Source organism: Vulpes vulpes, chromosome 1 (genome assembly GCF_048418805.1).
Source record: "Vulpes vulpes isolate BD-2025 chromosome 1, VulVul3, whole genome shotgun sequence".
Classification (NCBI taxonomy): domain Eukaryota; kingdom Metazoa; phylum Chordata; class Mammalia; order Carnivora; family Canidae; genus Vulpes; species Vulpes vulpes.
The window spans coordinates 192,996,944-193,021,017 of record NC_132780.1 but is presented as its reverse complement, the minus strand read 5'-3'; the positions used below and the strand labels follow the sequence as shown (position 1 = coordinate 193,021,017).

The 24,074-nt window shown below is 41.3% G+C and overlaps 1 protein-coding gene across 1 annotated transcript in view; it reads left to right on the top strand.

Annotated features, from left to right (window-relative positions):
* Positions 1 to 24,074, top strand: part of PDSS2 (decaprenyl diphosphate synthase subunit 2) — a 253,935-nt gene that overhangs the window by 216,599 nt on the left and 13,262 nt on the right. The window contains exon 7 of the mRNA XM_026005773.2: positions 5,481 to 5,513. Coding sequence (XP_025861558.1) covers positions 5,481 to 5,513 — 33 coding nt within the window. The remainder of the gene's footprint in view (positions 1 to 5,480; positions 5,514 to 24,074) is intronic.

The window sequence follows — 24,074 nt, the reverse complement described above, 5'->3', positions numbered from 1 at the left end:
TAGCTAGTCCAGCATTTGGGAGCATAAGGTCTAGTCCAGTACCCTTATTTTACAGATAAGAAAATGAAGATGCACATAAAAGTTTTAAAGTTATTGGAGGTATTAATGTATTACAGGCTAGAAACCATATTTTCTGATTGATACCCAGCATATCACATCTTCCCACGAGGTTTTTCTGGAGTGGTCACCATCAAGATATTATTAGGTCACTCACTTTCCTCCATACACAAGGCACACTTAGCATCCTAAGCCTTGGGTGTGGCTCTTGAAATGTCCTGAGGTTTCTGTTCTGGGCTCTTCACTTTAACACACTACTTTCAAGGTTGAGGCACTTCATTACACTAACCCGCTGCAACTGTGGGAAGGCTACTAGATCACTCTTCTCTGTTCTATCCTTTTGTTGTTTGATTTTCATGAATTCTTCCGATATGTATCCATAGATTTCCCTCCCAAGCCTACTTATCAACAGAGGTTGGGCAGTAAAGTGAAAATATGGTACTGTTCAATACAGGTAAAAATTATTTGTCAAGGGGGCACCTGGGTGACTGACTCAGTGGTTGAGCATCTGCCTTTGGCTTGGGTCATGATCCCGGGGTCCTGGGATCGAGTCACACATCAGGCTCCCAGTGGGGAGCCTGCTTCTCCCTCTGCCTGTGTCTCTGCCTCTCTCTGTGTGTCTCTCATGAATAAATAAAATCTTTAAAAAAAAAATGATTTGTCTAACATCAGCTAATGGTTCCAAATTAACTAAATCCTGGTTTCCTGAATAGACAGTACATAACCAACACATATAAAAAACAAGCATTTATCCATCTATGCATTCATTCACTGGATATTATTGACCATGTGCTCCATACCAGTCCTGATTTGGGCGAGGAATACACTTGTGAGCAGGAGAGAAAATTGTTGTACTGTCATAGAGCTTAAGGCTTAGAGGGAAATTGTAAGTGAAGCCTATGTAAATAAACAAGACTGTGCAACCCCTAGAGTACAAGCTCCATGAGGACAGAGATTTTTATCTGTTCTATTCATGGCTCCGTCTCCAGTACATTTGAGGTACCTGATGCACAGGAGGTACACAGTAGATACCTAGTGAACAACGAGTCATCTGATAAAAGAGTAATTATGGGTCCTCCCAAATTAACTGTTTTACAAAAAGAAATAGAATACGTAATGTTTAATGAGAAATAGAGGGGATTAAATCATCATTTCCATCGGTTTCTAATGTACTGTATTTTTTTAATGTGTTATATTTTTATAAGCTCTAAAAGCCTTTTGTAAAAAATATTTTGTATCAGAATGTGTACTTTCTTAAGGCATGTATATGACCTCTGTAGATATTAACACACATAGCAGCTGGAAATACATTTATATTATATACCTATAAAGATTTAAATATTTATATTATTTGTTTTACAAAATAACTGAGACTTTTATGTACAAGCTAAAGCAGTCAAGGATGAAATGGTTCCACAGAACCAAGGATGTTTGTTGTGATAAAATAAAAAGGACATTCAGGTGAGCTGTGTATCAACAGCTATAATCTGTTCAGGTTGTAATGGCTGTGGTAATAGTGCCGAAATTTGATGTAGGCTTCTAATCTCTCAGCTTTTCAAAACATGTAAGAGCTGATATTGAACGGATGTGGATTATGTACATGGTGTTTCTCTGCCATCGTCCCCAGCAAAGTATATCTCTACTGGGTGAAAGGGTGGTGACCAAGTTAGCAATACAAAATAACATGAGGGAGTTTGAAAATAGCTCAAAATAATAGAATTCTCTAAGATAGATAATTTATAACCAAAATAGGGGGAAAATTGTTTTACAAAAATGTCTGATAGGACCACTCTAATGTTCTTATCTATGAGCAGCAGTACATTCACTCATCCTACCTGAAGAAACGATTGTTGATTTTTTTTTTTTTTTATGAGACAAACTGGAAAGTGGCTCAATACCTCCAAAAGGAAAAGTCTACCCTAAGTCATTGTAAATTAGATCATTCCTCCCTCTCTCCTTACCTTGCAATCTCAAGATACAGAAGCTCTTCAACTTCCAAACTATCAACAAATACCTCTTTCAACACTTTTACATACCTTTTGTGTTAAACACTGAAGGTTAAGAATGTCAAAATATGCAGAATGATGAGCTGGTTAGAATAGGAACAAAATTGGGACACCTGGGTGAGGAAGTGGTTGAGCGGCTGCCTTTGGCTCAGGGTGTGATCCCGGGTCCTGGGACCCAGTTCCACATTAGGCTCCCCATAGGGGAGATTCTCCCTATATCTGCTTCTTTCTGTGTCTCTCGTGAATAAATGAATAAAATATTTTAAAAATAAAGAACAGGAACAAAATTGAAAGTAGTAAGGAAATGGCAAATTTGTTGCAGGCGTGTGTTGGTTGACAGTAGGAACAGTTCTCTAGAGCTCCCAGTTTGTGCATCATTTGAAATGTGCTGTGTTTGAGCAATCCATACTAATCAGCAAGAGAAGGAAAGGATAAACAATTGAAAAGGTGGAAAGCTTGTGACCACAGGATCAGCCTCAATGTCAGATATCTCTTAGCCTAAAATGAATTCAGGAGACAGCTGGGAGTTTGAGAACTTAGACTAAGCAAATTGTGAAATGCTATTGCTGAAATTTTGGTCACAAGCCATGGATTATTCCTTGGATCAAGGCCAGTTCATATTTGTCCACTAACATAGTTTAGTAGCTAGCTCATGAGTGCACTGTACAGATGTGCTCAAGGTGTCCCTACAAACTGCAGATTATTACGATAAAGAGGCATTTTCAGTGTAGACAAAACTATATGGGGAGATGTCCACAGACACACATACTAAGAAATATAAAATATCTGAGCAGAGAGAAGAATAAGCCTAATGAAGCGCCTGGGTGGCTCACCCAGCCACTGAAGCCACTGGGTGGCTCAGTTGGCTGAAGCATCTGCCTTCAGCTCAAGTCATAATCCCAACAGGGTCCTGGGATCAAGCCCTGCATTGGGCTCCATGCTCAGCAGGAGCAGCCTGCTTCACCCTCTCCCTGCTTGTGCTCTCTCTGGCTATCTCTTTCTCTCTCTCAAATAAATAAAAAATAATCTTTTTTTAAAGAGAGAGAGAAGAAGCTTAGTTTTTAAATTTCTGCAAGAACTAACTCATATTACTTATGGTATAATGCATCTCAGGACTAAGATCAAAATTTTCTTGGTTCACTGAAAATCTAGATCCCTAAAAAATTTGAAGAGCATATTGAAAACCCCAAATTCTTTGATATAATGCATTGGTTGCAGAAACTTTTTGTTTCATAGAAAACATTCAAGTCACAATTTTAAGCTAAAGCAGTTAGTGATGTTGCCAAAGGCTATACATGACCAATGTCTTCTTCAAAGTTGCTTACTATGAAAACAAGAAAAACAAAATGCAGGCATCTTTGTATAAGGTTGGTTTTTTTTGTTTTTGTTTTTGTTTTGTTTTGTTTTGTTTTGTTTTTTTAAGGATCGTCAAGAAGCAGGAAGAGTCAGGACCAATGTTATATAAAAATCTTCTGGGCAGCCCTGGTGGCTAAGTGGTTTAGCGCCGCCTTCAGCCCAGGGTGTGATCCTGGAGACCTGGGGTCGAGTCCCATGCCAGGCTCCCTCCATGGAGCCTGTTTCTGTCTCTGCCTCTCACTCTCATAAATAAATAAAGTCTTTTAAAAAAAATCTTCTTTTCTCTCACTGAAGTAATCTGCCCACCTTCATTAGCTATAAAGTGTCATTTTTTACTCAGGAACAAAATGGTCTCAAGACCTAACCTATTTGCAAATTGAATGTGTGCAGAGACATAGCAGGAGTTTTATTCTGAAGTCTACAAAAAATGAGCTAACATACCAAGAAAGATTAATACATTGGTTGTCTATCACTGTAGGACTTTAATATATATTTGAGTATATGTGTTAATTTTAAAAACTAAAAATATTTTAAAAATAAAGCCTGACCCCATATAGGATATGTCTTTTTTTAAAAGATTCATTTTATTTTAGAAAGCATGAAGGGGAGGGACAGAAGGAGAGGGAGAGAAAGAATCCCAAGCCAACTCCCGGCTGAGCATAGAGCTCCACGCAGGGCTCAGTCCCACAGCTCTGAGATCATGACCTGAGCCAAAGTCAAGAGTCAGATGATTAACTTACTGAGCCACCCAGAAACCCCTAGTATGTTTTTTTCAATTGCGCCTTTCTTTTCTATCAATCATGGTAGTGGGGGTGGGGGTGGAGGTGGGGGTCTTTCAATATAAAACAACATAATAAAAATTATGCCAAAGGAAGTGGGGGAGAAACTGGCCCCACAGATTACTTACTGATTATACAGGAGGAAACATGTCATTACAGTGGACCATCTGATAGTCACCTTAACCAAGTGATCAAATTTATAGCATTACTAAGAGTGGGACAGCCTGACATTTTGTGCCTCCTGAATTGCTACAATATAAAGTACATAATATTCTCTATAAAATACTCATGGCAGAAATGTTTCAGCAAGCTTTTCAGACCCAACTTTCAGTTTGCAAGCAAAACAAGGACAAAGTTAAATAACGTACTGGAGAAATAATATGACAAACCCAAAAAGTCCATGATTTTCGGGGTGCCTGAGTGACTCAGCCAGTGGAATGTGCAACTCTTGATCTTGGGATTGTGGGTTCTAGCCTCACACTGGGTGTAAAGATTACTTAAAAATAAAATCTAAAAAAAAGTCAGTGATTTTTCATGAAAAATCAATGGTTTTCATTTTCACTTTTTTTTTTAAGATTTTATTTATTTATTCATGAGAGAGACACACACACACACAGAGAGAGAGGTAGAGACACAGGCAGAGACAGAAGCAGGCTCCATGCAGGGAGCCCAACGTGGGACTCGATCCCAGGTCTCCAGGATCAGGCCCTGGGCTGAAGGCAGCGATGAGCCACCTGGGCTGCCCTTTATTTTCACTTCTTGAGAAATGGGGAAGATCTAGATTTAAAAGACTAACCAGAGATATAGAAATCATATGTAACGTATAAATCCTGATTAATTCTGGTTGGGGTGGGGGAAGCTATAAAAGATATTCTTGGGATAATAGAAGAAATTTGAATATGGATTGTATGTTATATAATATGGAGTTATTGTTAGTTTTTAACATTTGATAGCAGTCATGTGGTTATGTATGAGACATCCTATGCTTATTAGACATGTGCTGACGCATGGTGGAGTGAAGAGTCATGATGTCGGCCACTGTCCTCTCTAGAGGGTGTATATACCTGTGCTCACTGTACTATTCTTTCAACATTTCAATGTGTTTAAGTGTTCTATGTATATAGTTGTATAGAGATACAACTATGAAGACGAATAGAGAGATACATGGTAGGGGACCAAGGGAGAGAGTGTTGACCTTTATTCATGGAGAAGTAAAAGTTATAGAAGCACTAGATAATTTTTAAGGAACTAACAAATTAATTTCCCTCCCTTTCTATTTTAGGCTCAAGAGAAGGGAAGATTAGACTATGCTAAGGTAAGTAGATTTTATACATACTATACAGTTTTAGACATTTGTTTGGTGTATGGTTTATGTTTCTGTGTGAAAGGTCAAAAGATAATCATCCCATTAAAGTTGAGGGACATTCCCTGTTAAGTAGCAGGCACGAGCAGGTAAGGGTACCTACCGAGTGCCTACTTCATTCCAGACACTGTTAGGTGTCAAGACTACAACATTAAGCCTTTAGGAAGCCAAAAGGAAGCATTTCCTTTTGGGACGTTTACAATCCAGGGTGGGAGGGAGATAACTAATAACAACTAAATGGACACATCATATAATGTCCTGTGGTGGTACGTGCTATGAAGATGAATAAACTGGGTAAGATCACTCACCATTGCTAGAAAGAAGCCTTTGGCATCTTTGGCTTTTAGCACCACTGGATAATATGTGAGAAGCACCACACAGAGCAGACTTAGACTCCTAAACAGTAGTTTTTGCATCCTCTCTGGAGCTTTTGAAAGCACACATGCCTGGGTGCAGCTTCACACCCTCTTTCAGCGAGATCAAAATCCCCTGGTGGGGAGAGCAGGGCAGGGGCAGGGTGGAAGTATTTGAAAAAAGGGCTCCACAGATCGTTCCGACACACAGCCACGTTTAAAAACTGCTGTGGGAGTTCAGATTTCAGTGCACCAATGCAAGCCTCCAAACACGGTCGGGTCACATTCTGTTTTCCCCTCGGGGACAAATGGAACATTTTAGCAGGTGTGCGGGATGCATACAGCTGCTTGGCTAAAGGAACATGCTAACCATCTGGTTTATGCAACAATCAGGAATATCCAGTGTAGGAGCACACCTGCACTCCAGAGACAGGGAGGAAGAAATACAAGCTGTATGGGGCTGCTCACACTGGGACAGCTGAAACCCACAGTGGTGCCTCGGGGCTGATCCGGAACCTTGTGCTCTCCTGACGGTTGTGAGCTGTATACCCATGGCTCCGTGCCTTTCCTCTCATTTCCTTGACTGAGGTGCAGTTCCTCCTTCTCTGTCTCACAAACTTCTGCTACCTTTAAGAAAAGCTACATAAGAGCACCTCTTAACTGAAGACTTCCATATGTCTGCTTGAGCCTTATGTACCCAAACTCAGGCTGCGGACATATCCCCTTGGGTCTCCCACAGGCAAAGAAGCTCAATGCATCTTGAATTGAACTCCCCATCTTGCCTGACATCTCTGGTCTTTTTTTTTTTTTTTTTCTTAAATAGTTTTAAGGTTTTTTTTTTTTTTAATTTTTTATTTATTTATGATAGTCACAGAGAGAGAGAGAGAGGCAGAGACACAGGCGGAGGGAGAAGCAGGCTCCATGCACCGGGAGCCTGATGTGATCCCGGGTCTCCAGGATCGCGCCCTAGGCCAAAGGCAGGCGCCAAACCGCTGCGCCACCCAGGGATCCCAAGGGTTTTTTTTTTTTAAGATTTTATTTATTTATTCATGAGAGACCCAGAGAGAGAGAGAGAGAGAAAGGCAGAGACACAGGCAGAGGGAGAAGCAGGCTCCATGCAGGGAGCCCGACATGGGACTCGATCCCAAGTCTCCAGGATCACACCCTGAGCTGAAGGCAGCGCTAAATCGCTGGGCCACCGGGGCTGCCCTTAAGTTTTATTTAAGTAATCTCTACACCCAATGTGGGGTTCAAACACATGACCCCAAGATCAAAAATCACATGCTTATCTAACTGAGCCAGTCAGGAACCCCTAAATAGACCTTACTTTTTAGAGAAGTTTCAGGCTCACAGCAAAATTGGGCAAAAAGTGTCAAAAGAGTTACATATCCCCCCTGACCCTACATTCACACAGCCTTCCCTACTATCAACAATCTGCAGGAGATGGGGATCCCTGGGTGGCTCAGCAGTTTAGCGCCTGCCTTTGGCCCAGGGCATGATCCTGGAGTCGTGGGATCAAGTCCCTCATTGGGCTCCCTGCGTGGAGCCTGCTTCTCCCTCTGCCTGTGTCTCTGCCTCTCTGTGTGTGTGTGTGTCTCTATGAATAAATAAATAGATTTAAAAAAAAAAAAAACTTATTCTGTCTTCTGATGTTGGCAGTGTCATCCCACCAGTTAACCATGTGAGAAACTTAGAAGTCACCCGTGACTCCTCCTACTCCCTCACCCCTAGAATGATTCTTTGCCAAGTCACACCATTTTTGTATCCTACATTTTCTTACATTCAACCCCTCCTCTTGACTTCTCTCTTCCGTTACTTACATGGAGTTTCTTCACCTGACCATTGCAAAGCCTACTGACTGGTCTCCCTGACTCTCTCTTGTCACCCCAAGTCCATTGCCAACATTCAGGTATGTCTACCTGAATCATAAACCTGATAGTTTAACCTCCAGCTTAAAACTCTTCATTGGTTCGTGTCGTCTGTAAGGCTGACTCAAACCTTGTTGGATGATTTCACCGCCTAGAGGGACTCTCCAGTGCCATCTCTTCCTACCCTGTGTTTCAGCAGCACCAGATCACACAAAACATACTATTTCTGTTTTCCATGCCTTCACACTTTGCTTGAAATGCCCCTCCCCCTTTTTCAGCTACCGTGTTCTTTCTGGAAGGCTTCTGTTAAGTTCATCTCCTACAGGTAGTCTTGCCTGGTTCTCCAGCCTGGATGAAGGGCTTGCCTTCATTCTTTTTTTTTTTTTTTTTTTTTAAGATTTATTTATTCATGAGAGACAGAGAGAGAGAGGGGCAGAGACATAGGCAGAGAGAGAAGCAGGCTCCTCACAGGAAGCCCCATGTGGGACTCGATCCTGGATCCTGGGATCAGGCCCTGAGCCAAAGGCAGATGCTCAACCACTGAGCCACCCAGGCATCCCTCCTTCATTCTTTAATACAGTGTGCATGGGATCCCTGGGTGGCGCAGCGGTTTGGCGCCTGCCTTTGGCCCAGGGCGTGATCCTGGAGACCCGGGATCAAGTCCCACGTCGGGCTCCTGGTGCATGGAGCCTGCTTCTCCCTCTGCCTGTGTCTCTGCCTCTCTCTCTATCTCTCTGCGACTATCATAAATAAATAAAAAAATTTAAAAAAAAAATTTAATACAGTGTGCAGCTCTCACAGTCATTGTACTTACTCTGTAATACTATAATGCCCCATTGATGAGACAGACCGTACACTGTGAGCTCTTCGAGGCCAGGGACAGTGTCTTGTCTTTGTATACTTGGTGCTAGCACAGCACTTGGCACATGGTAAATGGTGAGTGAGTGAATGAAGGAGAGAGGAAGGGAGTGGATGAGTGTAGAAAATAGTAGAGTAAGAAATGAGTAAGGAAATAGAAGACACATGAAGTTAGTTTCAGGAGAAAATCTGGTATAGGGTTTTTAATCTCAAATCAGAGAGGTAAGATGCTTTTGACACGCTGCAAGTATCAACAGGGTTAAGAAGATTGTTTGGGGAGGTTGTAATGTAGTAGCTTGGAGATAAAGGCTGGGATTTCACTGTGTGATAGTAAAGGAAAGCTAACAAAAAAGTAAGGGAAAACTCAACACGATTTGGCATTAGAGCGACTACTGATCGATCATTGATGCTTATTTATGACTCAGAGAACTCCTTCAGTCCTTCAATCATGACATGATTGCAGAGACACATGACAATTGAAGAGGTTAAAAGAAAGGAAAAAATATGATGCACAGATAGAACACCCTGGGACCAAGCCGTGGCTCGGCCGCCAACTCATTGCAGAATCTAGTATCACTTAACCTCCTGGTCTTCCTTCAGTTTCCTTCCTATAAAGTGAGCAATTTAGAACAGTGCTAATCAGTTCTTCCGGTTCATTCCACATTCGAGAGAAGACATCCTTCTTGGGGGGTGGAGGGCATTCTTATGGTGTATCCCTGAGGTCTAGATTCAGTCCTTCATCCACTTTATCCACCCAGCTACTATGTATCACATATGTATGCACATATGTGCAAGGCTCTGTGCACATGTGCGTGCCACTGTAAGCAAGACCAATGTAGGCTTTCCTTGACTCACACGCTCTGTCTGAAGTAGCCACTTTTCCTTTGTTGTGTTTTTATTTTTCTTCTTGACATTTATAGTAATCTAAAATTATCATTTTCAGGACACCTAAGTGGCTCAGTGGTTGAGCTTCTGCCTTTGGCTCAGGTCATGATCCCAGGGACCTGGGATCAAGTCCCACATCGGGCTCCCCACAGGGAGCCTGCTTCTCCCTCTGCCTGTGTCTCTGCCTCTCTCTCTCTCTGTGTCTCTAATGAATAAATAAATAAAATCTTTAAAATAAAATAATAAAATTATCATTTTCATTTAGTCACTTGCTTCTGTTTTTTTCTCTTCTACTGGAACGTAAGAGCTCTGAAGGCAGAGGCTCATTCATGGTGGCATCATCAGTACCCAGCATGGGCTTTGATGTAGGAGGGCTTGGCAACTGCATGTGAGTTGCATTAGTACTATTCTAGAAGTGCGGGAGGTTCTGGGAGGTCTAGAATGGATGATTATAGACTACAGTGAACCATTTTAAGAACATATTGACTACGGACACCTGGGTGGCTCGGTGGTTGAGCGCCTGCCTTCGGCTCAGGGTGTGACCTTGGAGGCCTGGGATCGAGTCCCACATCGGGCTCCCTATATGGAGCCTGCTTCTCTTTCTGCCTATGTCTCTGCCCCTGTGTGTGTGTGTGTGTGTGTGTGTGTGTGTGTGTGTGTGTGTCTCATGGGTAGATAAGTAAATTCTTAAAAATATGTGTGTGTGTGTGTGTGTGTGTGTGTGTATACTATATAACTATAGTCTATAGACTATATAACACAATCCGTCTTAATGTTCAGTAGCCCAGGTTTGCCTTCCCAAGTGCCTAGTGACAATATTTCCCCTGCCTGGAAACGGAACCCCACCATTCTGGAGTATGTGGTGCGATTCTGACATTTAAGGGCCATCACTTGACATTTAAGGGCCATAGACTTATCATCCTTACACAGACCTAAACCCGAGTAACATGGGAAAAAAAGATTATATCAGTCTCTGCCAGGTACAGGAGAGATCTGCAGGGTGCAGCATATGAAACTGTCTCTTAAGCAGTGCTGTGGGCCTGTAGCAGTAATGAGTATCATGACCCACGGTCTGTTCATCTCCGTTTTGCATGAACATGTTGCTCTGCTGACTGATGCAGGCACCACGCTTAGCAGCTTAGGGCTGTCCTTGTGGGTTTATCTGTAAAACTACATTTGAAAAACTCGGCAGCCATTTCTGGAGACCATCATGAAATTTATTTATCGCTGGAAATTTTGTTGTTTCCAAGTGGTATTTACCCAAAAGCCAGATTGTACCTGAAAATTCAGATTCTGAGGACCATCGCAGATTATTTTGGCTGTGTGCTCTGTGGCCTCACATGCCGCCTCCCAGATTCCATCAGCCTCAGAGTGGTGAGGAAGGGGTGGAAGGAAGAGCTGGTCATTTCAAAATCAGTCTCAGCTGGATCTTGAGACCATCACATTCAGCAAAACAGTGGCCTGTGCTCAAACACTCAGATGAGAAATTGAATTATCTTTTAATTGAGTTCCTGTTGCGATAGTCTGGATATGAATGCTTTACACTGCTAGAGCGCCTTTCATCTTAAGATATCAAAGCACTCGACGACTATTAATTCATTACGTCTCTCCCACCCCTGTCAGGTGGCCGACACAGTCATGGGAGCCACTCTACCTATTGCTGAAACTCCTCCACCTGGCTGGAGTCTGGGCAAGGATGGGAGCTGTGTAACCAACCGTAAGGCCATTCTACCCAGTAGCTCCTAAAATAGAAAAACAAGGAGCATCTTAGCCAAGTTAAAACTGCAAAAGTTTTAGGAGATGGAATATAATCACCAGAAGTGAATTGTGACCCGGAAAGCTGGTGCTGTTTATCTCCTATGCCCCATGCCATTGGGATCTCAATGACAGTGATGGGTCTGCAGCCCTGGGCACATGTCTCTGGGCCTATAGCCCGTGTTCCCTAGGCTCCTGGCCCCAGGGTCAAGCCGGCTGCTTCAGTGCAGTGCCAGAGGGAAGAGCACCACCTATCGAAGTGTAGGAATTCGTGGGTACTTGCTGGGACTGGTTGAGAAGCTTCTCAGACCACATTCATGCTTGGTTTGCTATGCTAACATATACATGTCTGAAAGAAAACGAATATGTTGACTACTCTTGCTTAGAAAAACATCTACAAACGTCTGTGTATTTTCCCCAGCTGGAGCTGAGCGTATGCCTGCAGTTGAGCCTACTGCTCCTCGAAACAAGCCTGCTGCTAAAAGACGGAGGCAGATGGTATTTTTACCACTTCAGGCAAAACATGGCACCTATGGTTCGGCTCTCTACAATTTTAATTTTTTTAACACTTTCAAAATGGCTTGCTTAAATATCTTCAGCATAGAGATGCAGACCTTTTCCCAATTTCTTTTTAATACTTGCTTCAGATACACGGATATGTAGGAATAAGTAGCACTTGGTCAAAACAGACCCTGTCAAGCCCTGTAATGACCTCCTCCTTCTTTCACCAGTAACTCACCTGGGGCCCTCAGGGGCTCCTTTGACATCCATGCTAATTTTTGACACAAAGACTCCTAAGTGGTTTACAGGAGCTTTCTTTATAGCCCTCCCTAGTCTTTCCTGTGCAGGTCATATAATTTTTTCCATGACCCAGTACAGAAAAGAGAGTTGCATATTTAATGTCTTCGTCCTGAGGTTCACCCTAAGCGCGGATTTGCTCAAGGTTAAGCACTGGGGAAAGAGAGATCTTAACAGGTGTTAATTCATTAGGCATCCAGTTCTCGGTTGAACGTAAGGGAGATTTTTTTTTTTTTTTAAAGGAGTGGGTTTGTGACGTGCCCTCTCTGCTGGAACGTGCTCAGGGCTGCGGAGTGGCCCCAGGCTCTGGCTGTGCCCCACCCCCCAAAGCACAGTGTCTAGAACTGCTGCTCCTCTCTTCCTCCCCCATCCTCAGAAGGCCTGGCACATTCTGTTTTATTCTAAGACGCATTTGCATAGGGTACACATTAAAATTCTCTTCCCACCAGCAAACAGTGCTGTCCGCGGACATTTGCATTTGCGTGATCACATATCATCACTTCCCTTCAAGAAGAAAAAAGAGTCTTTCCTCTCATGTCATGCTTCTCCTTTCCAGGCTTTGCCCTTTTAGTCTTTTCTCTCTCTCTCTCTCTCTCTCTCTCTCTCTCTCTCTTTTCTTATACAGAGATTGCTTTAACTGTTTTTGCTGCTTACGGAGTCCAAAATTTGACTTTATGAAGCTTGAGTATAGAAAATTTTCTGTAAATATTATTGTCCTTTCTTTACTGACAAAGCCAGTCCCTCCCTCCCTCTCTCTCTCTCTCTCTCTCTGTCTCTCTCTCTCTCTCTCTCTGGCAGACAGTTTTTGCCTGCTTGTTCTTTCTCATAACCCTAGCTAACTGGCTCTGAGAATTTTTCACACTGGCACGTTTAGAGACCAGATGTTACAGTGTTTTCTCTTCTGCGTACCCCTTTCTTGGGCAGATGCTACTTCTCCTACCCTGGGACTTCACATTAGCTCCTTTGGTAAAGTATTCCATACGGCATCACTGGATGCACCGAATCTCTCGTTTCCTCTAACCTCCTGAGGTTGTCTTTACATTTAGGCTTTCTGTTTTCATGATGAGGACAGAGACTATGTAAGAACATTGTCATTCCCTTCTCCCATCTATTCCCATAAAGGATTTGTGGTCCAATTCAATGAGGTGTTTGTAATAGAATTGAATGAAGAAAATCCAATTACCTTTATGATACGGGTGCAACTATGTAAAATTTTGATAAAGACTGGAAGAAGGCATTTAAAAATATGAACATGGGCATTAAGGTGGTAACATTTCAGCATGTTTTAAAATAAATACGTTGTATTTTTTAAAGGTTTCAGTTTTGAAATGTAGACTCAAATTTTTAAAGAATTTTTTTACTTATGTCCTGAGCTACTAAGAATTGAAAAATAACTTGCCTGAAATCATGTGTTTAGTGACATAACCAGAATTTAATTTTAGACTCCCCCAAAATTGCATGCTTCTCTGGCAATAGGCGGAAATGCATGATTGGGGGCGCCTGGGTGGCTTAGTTGGTTAAGCATGCCTTCGGCTCGGTTCATGATCCTGAGGTCCTGGGATCAAGCCCCCTGTTGGGTTCCCTGCTCAGTGGGATCCTGCTTCTCCCTCTGCCTCTGTCTGCTGTTCCCCCTACTTGTGCTCTCTCTGTCAAATAAATAAATAAAATCTTTTTTTTTAAGATTTTATTTATTTATTCATAGAAACACAGAGAGAGAATGAGAGGCAGAGACACAGGCAGAGGGAGAAGCAGGCTCCATACAGGGAGCCTGACGTGGGACTCGATCCAGGGTCTCCAGGATCACACCCTGGGCTGCAGGCGGCACTAAACCGCTGCGCCACCAGGGCTGCCCAATAAATAAGATCTTAAAAAAAGAAAAGAAACGTAATGCACGGTTGGAAAGTGTAATTTTTGTACACTGCAAATTATGTTAGGCCTCAGGTTGTTGAAGTGCTGGAGGATAGTTGAGAATGGAAACCCAGCACACTGAGCAGGCATTGCAAGCATTAACCTGAGGACCTAACCACAGCTCAGGGATAGGTGCTTGGAAGGTATAGCCTGGATTGCCATCTGAAAGTTTTAAATCCCCTACTCCTTGTTCCCTTAAAAGTCAAATAAAACCAGCTATTTTTCTTTTGGCAATCATATTTCAGACAGGTGTTTTTTCCTTGCAGCAATCATGGATAGATTTAATCTATTTTTAAAAATAATTAATTTACTAAAGTCAGTTTTTGCAACTCTCTTTGATACCATATCTCCTTTAAAATACAATTATTGGGACACCTGGGTGGCTCAGCATTTGAGCGTCTGCCTTCGGCTCAGGGTGTGATCCTGGAGTCCTGGGATGCATGGAGCCTCCTCCCTCTGCCTGTGTCGCAGGGTCTCTCTCTCTCTCTCTCTCTCTCTCTCTCATGAATAAATAAATAAAAATCTTTAAAAACAAGCAAACAAAAATAAATTCTGGGAGTACCTGGGTGGCTCAGTCAGTTAAGTGCCCCACTCTTGATCTCAGCTCAGGTTTTGGGGGCTTTTTGTTGTTGTTGTTGTTGTTGTTGTTTTAAGATTTTATTTATTTGAGAGAGAGAGAACACAAGCAGGTGGAGTAACAAAGGGAGAGGGAGAAACAGGCTCCCCGCTGAGCAGGGAGCTATACACGGGGCCCAATCCCAGGACCCCAAGATATGACCCAAGCCTAAGGCAGACGCTCAACCATCTGAGCCACCCAGGCGCCCCTCAACTCAGGTCTTGATCTCAGGGTCATGTCATGAGTTCAAGCCCTGCCTGCGTTGGGCTCCACATACAGTAGTTAGTATCTTGAACCAGAGTTGTATCTTACTATGAGCCCTCAAGTCTTTTTGCAAAACAGTTACCCTTTGGGCATTCATTCATCCCCAGTCATCAAGTTAGTTTTTTCCTCCTTAAGTCTCTGGGTATTTTATTTTGCATTTGTGCTCAGTGACTGTCATCTTGCTTTGATGATCTATTCCTCTAATTTCTTAATATTATTTTAAAATTAGATTCTTGTTCTCTGTGGTGTTAGCAATCCCACACACCTCAATAGCATCAACAGATTTGATGATCATAATCTCTGTCCCCCCTGTAGATCATGAATAATATTATTAAGTGCTATCAATAATAAGCCTCTTTATGACATCATAAAGTATGCCATTCTCTCAGTTGTTAACCCAAATACTATTGATAATATTCGACTTCAATTCTCTATGCAGTTGTAAATCTAATTTTTCTTTAAATCATGTAGTTCGAGCTTGTTGATCTTGGGTTTCTAATTTTATATGTAAATTGCCAAAGGAGTTCACAATAATAATTTTTAGTGGGACGACCTCATCCTTAAAATTACTGACATCTAAAAAAATTACATCTCTACCTAATATCTAACATTCATTAGGAAGCTAAGGCAGACGTAGATTGTTAGTGCAGACTAGTTCTTTGTTGTAAGCCTGGAGTCGTGTCTGGTTTTGCTCACCACTGTAGTCTGAGGGCCTAACACAGTGCCTGGCACATACTAGGTACCAAATAAATATTTGTTGAACTACTGTTGAATGAATGAATGAGTGAATAACCTGAGATAAACCAAATGTTCCGCCTAGATTCTGTTCTTCTAATTCATAAGGCATTTTTAGCTCTGCCTTTGTTCTTCTTTCCTCCCAAGTATATTTCTAATCAGATGGTTACATCCTCACTGCTTTGTACTCCCTGGGTTGAAACAAAGATTCAGTTGGGGTAACCTTTTGAATCTTAGTCTAGAAAGCTAACTAAAAATGCCCTCCAGGCTGGTTCTGTGGGTGAGTGCTCTGCACTGTGGGATAGCTGGATTCAATTATTGCTCCCAGTTTGTGGTATCAGGAGCCACCTGTGCACAGGAAGTGCCTATATGCCTTTATGTAGAGGATAGAGCCTTCTGTCCCCTAGAGGAGCCTGTTTAGTCCACTGAAGCTGTTTTAAGTAGATCTGAAAGAAATACCATTCTCTTCCCTTGTCATAAAAACAGGGGTGAGGTATGGGCTTTCCAAAATTATGTTTTTTTAAGAGAAAGAAAAGAGAGACACCACTGTGTAGACCCTGAATGTGGTTTTAGTAAGTTAGAAGTCTTTGTCCTTACCTAGATTGATATTTGCAAACTCAGGCACTAATCCGACAGCCTGGTTTTATTTAGAATTGACAGCTTTTGTGATTTCAACATGAGTGGTCTATCAGAAAGGCATAATCTGTTTAGGTGGCACATCTGAAGCCCTTCCCCCATGTTTCCTAAGCAGTGTTTGAAAACACTACTCAGCTTCCCCACACACCACATCAGGCACGATACTGATTCTGGATGTGCTTAACTACCTTTCCTGAAATAGCCAGGTGCCTATGCCACCCCAGCTTTCAAACAGAGTTACTGTGATGGCAGTAGAGATTCTAAGAACTGCAGCTTTGGTTAGTGATGTGGAAGATGCTCCTAGAGATTTTGGGTGAGTGGATTCTGTTCCTTTCCCCCAAGTCTTTGGCTTTCTGGCTTGATGAAAGATCTTATCTACTCAAAGATCATAGCAAAGGCAGAGTTGTACTTCTGAGGATGGATTCCTGCATAGTGCAATGGTGCCCCCTGTAGAGGTGTCCCTGTTCTAGATCTAAGAGAATTACACGAACCTTTTTCTTTGCTTCATTCCTAAAAAGATTTTTGTGCACCTCTTTAAAAAAGGTTGTGGGCCTTTCTTCTACATGTTATGATCTCTCTAAGATGCCTACCCTAGTAGACATGTTGCTCATTGTGCAATCTGCTCAAGACCCACAAAGCACTCTAATCAGATGGTTCTATCACATTCTTTGAATCCCTTCATTTTATGGAGAAGAGATCAAATAACCTAACAGTGTTCACACAGTTACTGTCTCACAGACTCGTTACTCTATCCAGGTTGGCGGACTCCACGGTATGTATTCCTTACCACCGTACTGCTTCTCATGGTGCTTTAGATGTACTACATGGCTGAATATGAGGTAAAGGAAGAGAGACTTCAAGGATCAAATACAACAAGGAATCATTTTGCAAAATAATTTGGAAAAAAATCACAAAGCAAATAGACTACTACTGCTTCCAACAATCAAAAGAAAGAAAGGAAGGAAGAAGAAGAAAACAGCATACTCTGGGGAACGGAGAGAATCTGATTTCCAGAGTTACCCATTAAAATAGTCAAATGCCCTCCCCCTCCAAAAAAGACACACTACCAATAAAGTAAGAGAGAATTCATATGCAGGCTCTGGTTTTACAAACATCCAGGAAATGGTATGCATCACTCTATAATCCAACATAGTTCTGGTCTCAGAAATAGTGATTGCCTGGTAAGTGACTGTCTTAGGATTTTTGTTTGCTGAACCAGTGCAGTAATTATTGGGATTTATTTTTTTTTAAACTGGCAAGTATTCTTCACTCTTCTAAGGAAGCTTTATGGATATAACCATTTAAAATGAGTTCTCATTACCATTCTCTTGAAGGAGGCAAGGATCTATGTTAACAAATGCACTTTCCATAACAAGGTAACATAGAGATCTACAGCTGAAAGAGATGTTAATCAAGCAGGTATGATTATATTTATGTAGCACAGAGAGTAACTTCTTCTGATTCCTGCATTTGCCCCTGGTCTGATGTAACCTGCCTGGCAGATATGTCGTTGTCATAACCCTCAGTAGATAGAATTTTTCTGTTGTTGGACATGCACTCTAGTGATGGAAGTCATAAATGTGTTTTTAAATTCATGTTGTATCAGGATACATGTTAGGATGTTAGGAATCTAGGGTCATGTGGATAGCAGTGGTAGTGATAGTAGTTTTGAAGCAAGTGATCCCCAGGTATCAGCATCCAAATACTAAAGCAGATGAAAAATTGAGGCATGAGGAGGATTTAAGAAATGTGTAAGTAAGATATGAACTCATATAGTTTATGTATTCCTCAAATAATCCCAGGACTCTTGGATTTCTCTCATCCCACAATATTCTTTTTAATTAAATAACCAGCATAGTATTCATCATGAGATTACAGAGTTTACTATTGATTAATTCCTCAAAAAGCTACAGGCAAAGACTGGCTCATTGCTGCAGTCTACAACCTATGGTGTGTTTTGCTTTCTGAACCTAAATATGTAGAATTAAGTTCCTCTTTGGAATATAATACTAAAATTAAAAATTATTTTTGAATCAGAATATCAATAAATCTGAGATTATTTATAAATAGTTAAATTTTCCTCGGAAGACGTGATTACTTTTTAATGCAATTTAACCCTCAATTTAATATAATTCCATATTACGAACCTCAAATGCCCAGCCTATCAAATGCCAATGAAAATTTATAAACTAAGAATTAAATTGAACATTTTGGGAGATGCCTGGGTGGCTCAGCAGTTGAGCATCTGCCTTTGGCCAGGTTGTGATCCCGGGGTCCTGGGATTGAGTCCCCTATCCCACTTCTTCCTCTGCCTATGTCTCTGCCTCTCTTTCTGTGTCTCTCATGAATAAATTTTCAAAAAACTTATCGTACATTTTGGTCCATCTGGGAGCCATGGGTTTGTTCAGTTGGTTAAGGGTCCAACTCTTGATTTTGGCTCAGGTCATGATCTCAGGGTCATGAGATCAAGACCCATGTCGGCCTCCTTGCTCAGTGGGGAGTCTTCTTGAGATTCTCTCTCTCCTCTCCCTCCCCTTCTACCATCCTCTTCCACCCCTGCTCATGCACTCACTCTCAAATAAAATAAATAAATCTTTTAAAAATAAATAAAGTGTACATTTTGGTCCACTTAATTACATTTTTTTTAAAGATTTTATTTATTTATTCATAATAGAGAGAGAGAGAGAGACAGAGACACAGACAGAGGGAGAAGCAGGCTCCATGCACCGGGAGCCCGACGTGGGACTCGATCCCGGGTCTCCAGGATCGCGCCCTGGGCCAAAGGCAGGCGCCAAACCGCTGCGCCACCCAGGGATCCCCACTTAATTACATTTTGAAATCAAGTATATCTGCTCCTATCCTGAGCTTTAAGTTTACCTGTCTGTCTTAAGGACAGACTTTGCCTGAATTCTCTGCCAAGGAGTCAACAATTTAGGTCAACTTTTAGTGTGCTAGTAAAATGTTTTTAACTACATGAAAATACCTCTATAATACATATATACACACATACATATATATATGTATGTATATATGTGTGTGTACTAAACTATACATATGTACATATTCAGGTTATCTATATATATATAATAGGAATATATATATATGTATATTCAAACATGATAATTTGTATGAAATGAGTTATTTGGTTATGAAGCTATTTGTGGATAGTAGCCCACAGCGTGGACTCCTAAATTTACTTTGGTAAGAGGCTGGGCCTTGGTGTCAGTTCAGAAACAAATCTTACTGTCCCACCAAAGTACTCTCTCGGCTTGACCCTTCTTGGCTTCCAAGATTGGGTGCAACTGGGGTGTGCTCAGGGTGGTATGGCCAGACTGAAATCTCACTATCAGCCAGGCCATACACCATCAAGACTGAGCCTAATAGAAATGTGTGGAGAAAGCAAGAAACATGAGACCAAAAAAACAAAAACAAAAACAAAAACAAAAAAGAAACATGAGACCAAACCTGTCTTTATCATGTTTTTTTGTTTTTGTTTTTGTTTTTTTCCTTTTAGGAAGAATAGATCCAGTTTTAAATGGTCAGGGTGATTTGGAGATTCATTTTTTAAGCACAAGCATATTTCCAATTCACTAATAATACAGAGACTTAAAATATTTAAAACAACTTCATGAATCTATGTAAAGTAGTCTATGAATGTTTGTAATTAAAGCCAGGTGCATTATGTAAATATTACATCTAAATTCTATAACAAACTCCATGTTCTCTTCCTCTTCAGGTCTTGCATTTAAATAGCATTTTTTTAAAAGATTTTATTTATTGGGATCCCTGGGTGGTTCAGTGGTTTGGCATCTGCCTTTTGGCCCAGGGCATGATCCTGGAGTCCTGGGATCAAGTCCCACATTAGGCTCCCTGCATGGAGCCTGCTTCTCTCTCTGCCTGTGTCTCTGCCTCTCTCTCTATCTGTGTCTCTCATGAATAAATAAATAAAAGCTTTAAAAAAAAAACAAGATTTTATTTATTAGAGAGCACAAGTAGGCAGAGTGGCAGGCCGAGGGAGAGACAGAGGCAGACTCCCCACTGAGCAGGGAGCCCAACTCTGGGCTGGAACCTAACATGGGGCTCAATCCCAGGACCCCAGGATCAGGACCTGAGCTAAAGGCAGATGCTTAATCAACTGAGCCATCCAGGCGCCCTGAATAGCATTTTATTGATGTCAAAGTAATTTGCCATACATCATCTTATTTGTTCTTCATGATAATTCACGTGGTATAAATATGATCTTTGCAATTTTACAGGTGAGAGTTTAGAGATGTCACCTTGCCCAGGATCACATGTCCAGGGCCAGAGTTTCTCTACTAACGTTTGCTTATTGCCTCTCTACAATTGTTTTTCATATTATTAGAAAACAGCAGAAATGGATTAACCAGTTTTAGGAGGAGAACACCTAATCCCATATTAGATTTATTTTTTTTTTATTTTTATTTTTTTCCATATTAGATTTAAAAAGGTTCCTGTGTGGCTTCATCTGGGAGTTTCTGCTCCAGGCCCTTGAAAGACTGCCATCTGTGGAAGGAGTAGCATTTGTCCCTCGTATAGCTCCCCTATTCTCTTACCTCTCACCTCCAGGGACTGCAAGTCCTGGGACTCAGCAAGGGAAAAGGAGAGTAGTGTAACAAATGTCATGTGTGTTATACATGCTCATACAGTTATAAAGGATGATCTTAATTCTGCAAAATAATAAATAGAACTTATTAAAAAGCATCTTAAAGCTCCATGCATATTACAGGAATTTCCCAGGCTATCTTAGAAAAGAAAAAAATAATGTTTTATAAGAGAACAGAAAAATGTTAACTTATGGGCTAAATTATATTTGTCAAATCAAAGTTCTTAATCCTTCATCCAATGACCTTTTTTTTTTAAGATTAATTATTTATTTGTTTGTTTGTTTATTTATTTGTTTAATTAATTTGTTGAAAGAGCACAGCCAGGGGAGGGGCAGAGGGGGAGGGAGAGAATCCCCAAGCAGACTCCCCACTGAGTGCAGAGCCCCACTTGGAGATCGATTCCCCAACCCCAAGATCATGACCCCAGCTGAAATCAAGTCGGCTGCTCAACTGACTAAGCCACCCAGGCACCCCATCCAATGATTTAAATGTAGCATGATGAACCCTAAGATTGCTTTTATTTGTGTGTGTGTGTGTGTGTGTGTGTGTTTTCTGTGAGAGGGTGTGTGTGCATTGGGATCTGGGAGGGGCAGAGAGAGAGGGAGAGAGAATCCTGAGCAGTCTCCATGCCCAGCACAGAGCCCAATGCAAGGCTTAATCTCACAACTCTGAGATCATAACCTGAGCTGAAATCAAGAGGTGGACACTTAACCAACTCAGCCACCCAGGCGCCCCCTGAGATTTGTTTTATTTTATTTTATTTTTAAATATTTTATTTATTTATTCATGAGACACAGAGAGAAAGGCAGAGACACAGGCAGAGGGAGAAGCAGGCCCCATGCAGGCAGCCCGATGTGGGACTCAATCCCAGGTTTCCAGGATCACACCCTGAACCGAAGGCAGGTACTCAACCGGTGAGCCACCCAGGCGACCCTGGTTTTAAAGAATAGTAAGAATAACATGAGGTAATGATGTCCTGTGATTGTGTGAAACCCCCAAGTACCATGACTGTAGTCAGAGTCTTTGGTTGAGATTTTTGGTAAAAATAAGTTTTCATGGGATCCCTGGGTGGCGCAGCAGTTTGGTGCCTGCCTTTGGCCTGGGGCACGATCCTGGAGACCCGGGATCAAATCTTGCATCGGGCTCCCGGTGCATGGAGACTGCTTCTCCCTCTGCCTGTGTCTCTGCCTGTCTCTCTCTCTCTCTCTCTGTGACTATCATGAATAAATAAATTAATTAATTAAAAAATAAAAATTAAAAAAAATAAGTTTTCATTATTAAGGATTTAAGTAAAAATATGTTAGTTTCTTTTTGTGGCTCAATAGTGGATGTGATGATTATCTGAGCCTTATTCAGGGCCTGTTTTTTTTTAAAAAAAAAGAAAGTATGACCTGAAGAATATACTTAATCAATTAAAATATTTATGGCCTTTTTCTTAGCAGAAATGTGGAAATTTTCCACTTCCAATTCTAATTGACATTTGTTCTGCAGCCATATGGCATTTTTAGTTATGGTTTTTTAAAAATGTATATATTGTAATAGAAGTGCAGGATTAATATAATGATGGCTTCAAAATTTTGTCATCTCTATAAATATGGTTTTTTCCAAAGTTATTTGACTTAACGTATTTTTAAAAGTCTGTTATGTATAGTGAAAAAATTTGCCCTTGTGCACAGGCTTAGAAAGGACATTATTGACATAGATAGGTGTTCTCTTCCCAAATGAAATTGAAATGCTTCCCAATTCATGTAAGAGTGAAATAAATGGCATTATACCATGCTGGTTAAGAGCAAGAACTATTTGTTTATTTTTTTAAAGATCTTATTTATTTATTCATGAGAGACACAGAGGCAGAGACACAGGCAGAGGGAGAAGCAGGCTCCTGCAGGGAGCCTGATGTGGGACCCGATCCCAGAATTCCAGGATCACGCCCTGGGCCGAAGGCAGGCGCTAAACCGCTAAGCCACCCAAGCACCCTAAGCAAGAACTATTTGATTCTTGACTCCAGCATTTATCTTCTACGTTACCTTGAGGTACTTTTCTTGTATAAGTTTCTTCGTCTGTAAAATAAGAATAATGTTAGCACCTACCTCATAGGGCTGTTATAAGGATTGAAGATATATGTATCTGGGCACACGTAAGTACTATAAGATTGTCTTTGTTGTTATTGCTAATATTGTTATTATGGCCATTTTCACATTGGGACGCACACTGGTTCTTGTGCTTTTGCACAAGAATTCATGTGATTGAGAAAGTAACTAAAAATTCTATTTCCATCTCCTTTCCTTCTGGTGAAATAAGATACTTAGTTAAATCAGTAGCTTTTCCAGACACCTGGGTGGCTCAGTGGTTGAGCATCTGCCTTGGGCTCAGGTCATGATCCCAGGTTCCTGGGATTGAGTCCCACATGGCTCCCTGCAGGTAGCTTGCTTCTCCCTCTGCCTGTGTCTCTGCATCTCACTCTGTGTCTCTCCTGAATAAATAAATAAATCTTTTTTAAAAAAATAAATCAGTAGATTTTCTTTCTTTCTTTTCTTTTCTTTTTTTTTTTTTTAAAGATTTTATTAATTTGTTTGACACAGAGAGAGCACACAAGCAGGCAGAGGGTCAGGTAGAAGGAGAGGGTGAAGCAGGCCCTCTGCTGAGCCAGGAGCCCTACATGGGGCTCGATCCCAGGACCCTGAGATCATGACCTGAGCCGAAGGCTCACCAACTCAACTACCCGGGCACCCCAGTAGACTTACTTTCTGTAAACTCTTGGAAATAATTCCTTGTTCTAAGTAAAAAGGAATGCTTTTATGTTGCTTGCAATTTGTTTGTTTATCATAATATGGTTATCATGTTAGAGAAAGGTTTTAATTATAGCTTTTCCTTTTGTACCAAGTCTTGCCACTCAGAAGTTGGGAAGACCTTTCAATTGAAGCACTAACAGCTAGAATCTTGGAGTTGAATGGGACTTTGGAGGCTGCCCTGTTCCACCTCCCACATCTGCTAAGAATTTTATTCATACTTTCTCTGATGTGGTCATCCAGTGGCTGAGGACTTCCAAAAATAGGGGGTTCAGAGCTTGCCAAAAATAATTATTCTGTTGTTAGACAACTCTAGTTATTTGAAAACTCTCTCTCTTATTTGTAATTGAAATCTGCTTCCCAGAACTTTCACCTTTTGCTCTTTGTTCTGTCTCCTGAAGCAGATAGAACAGGACTGCTCCG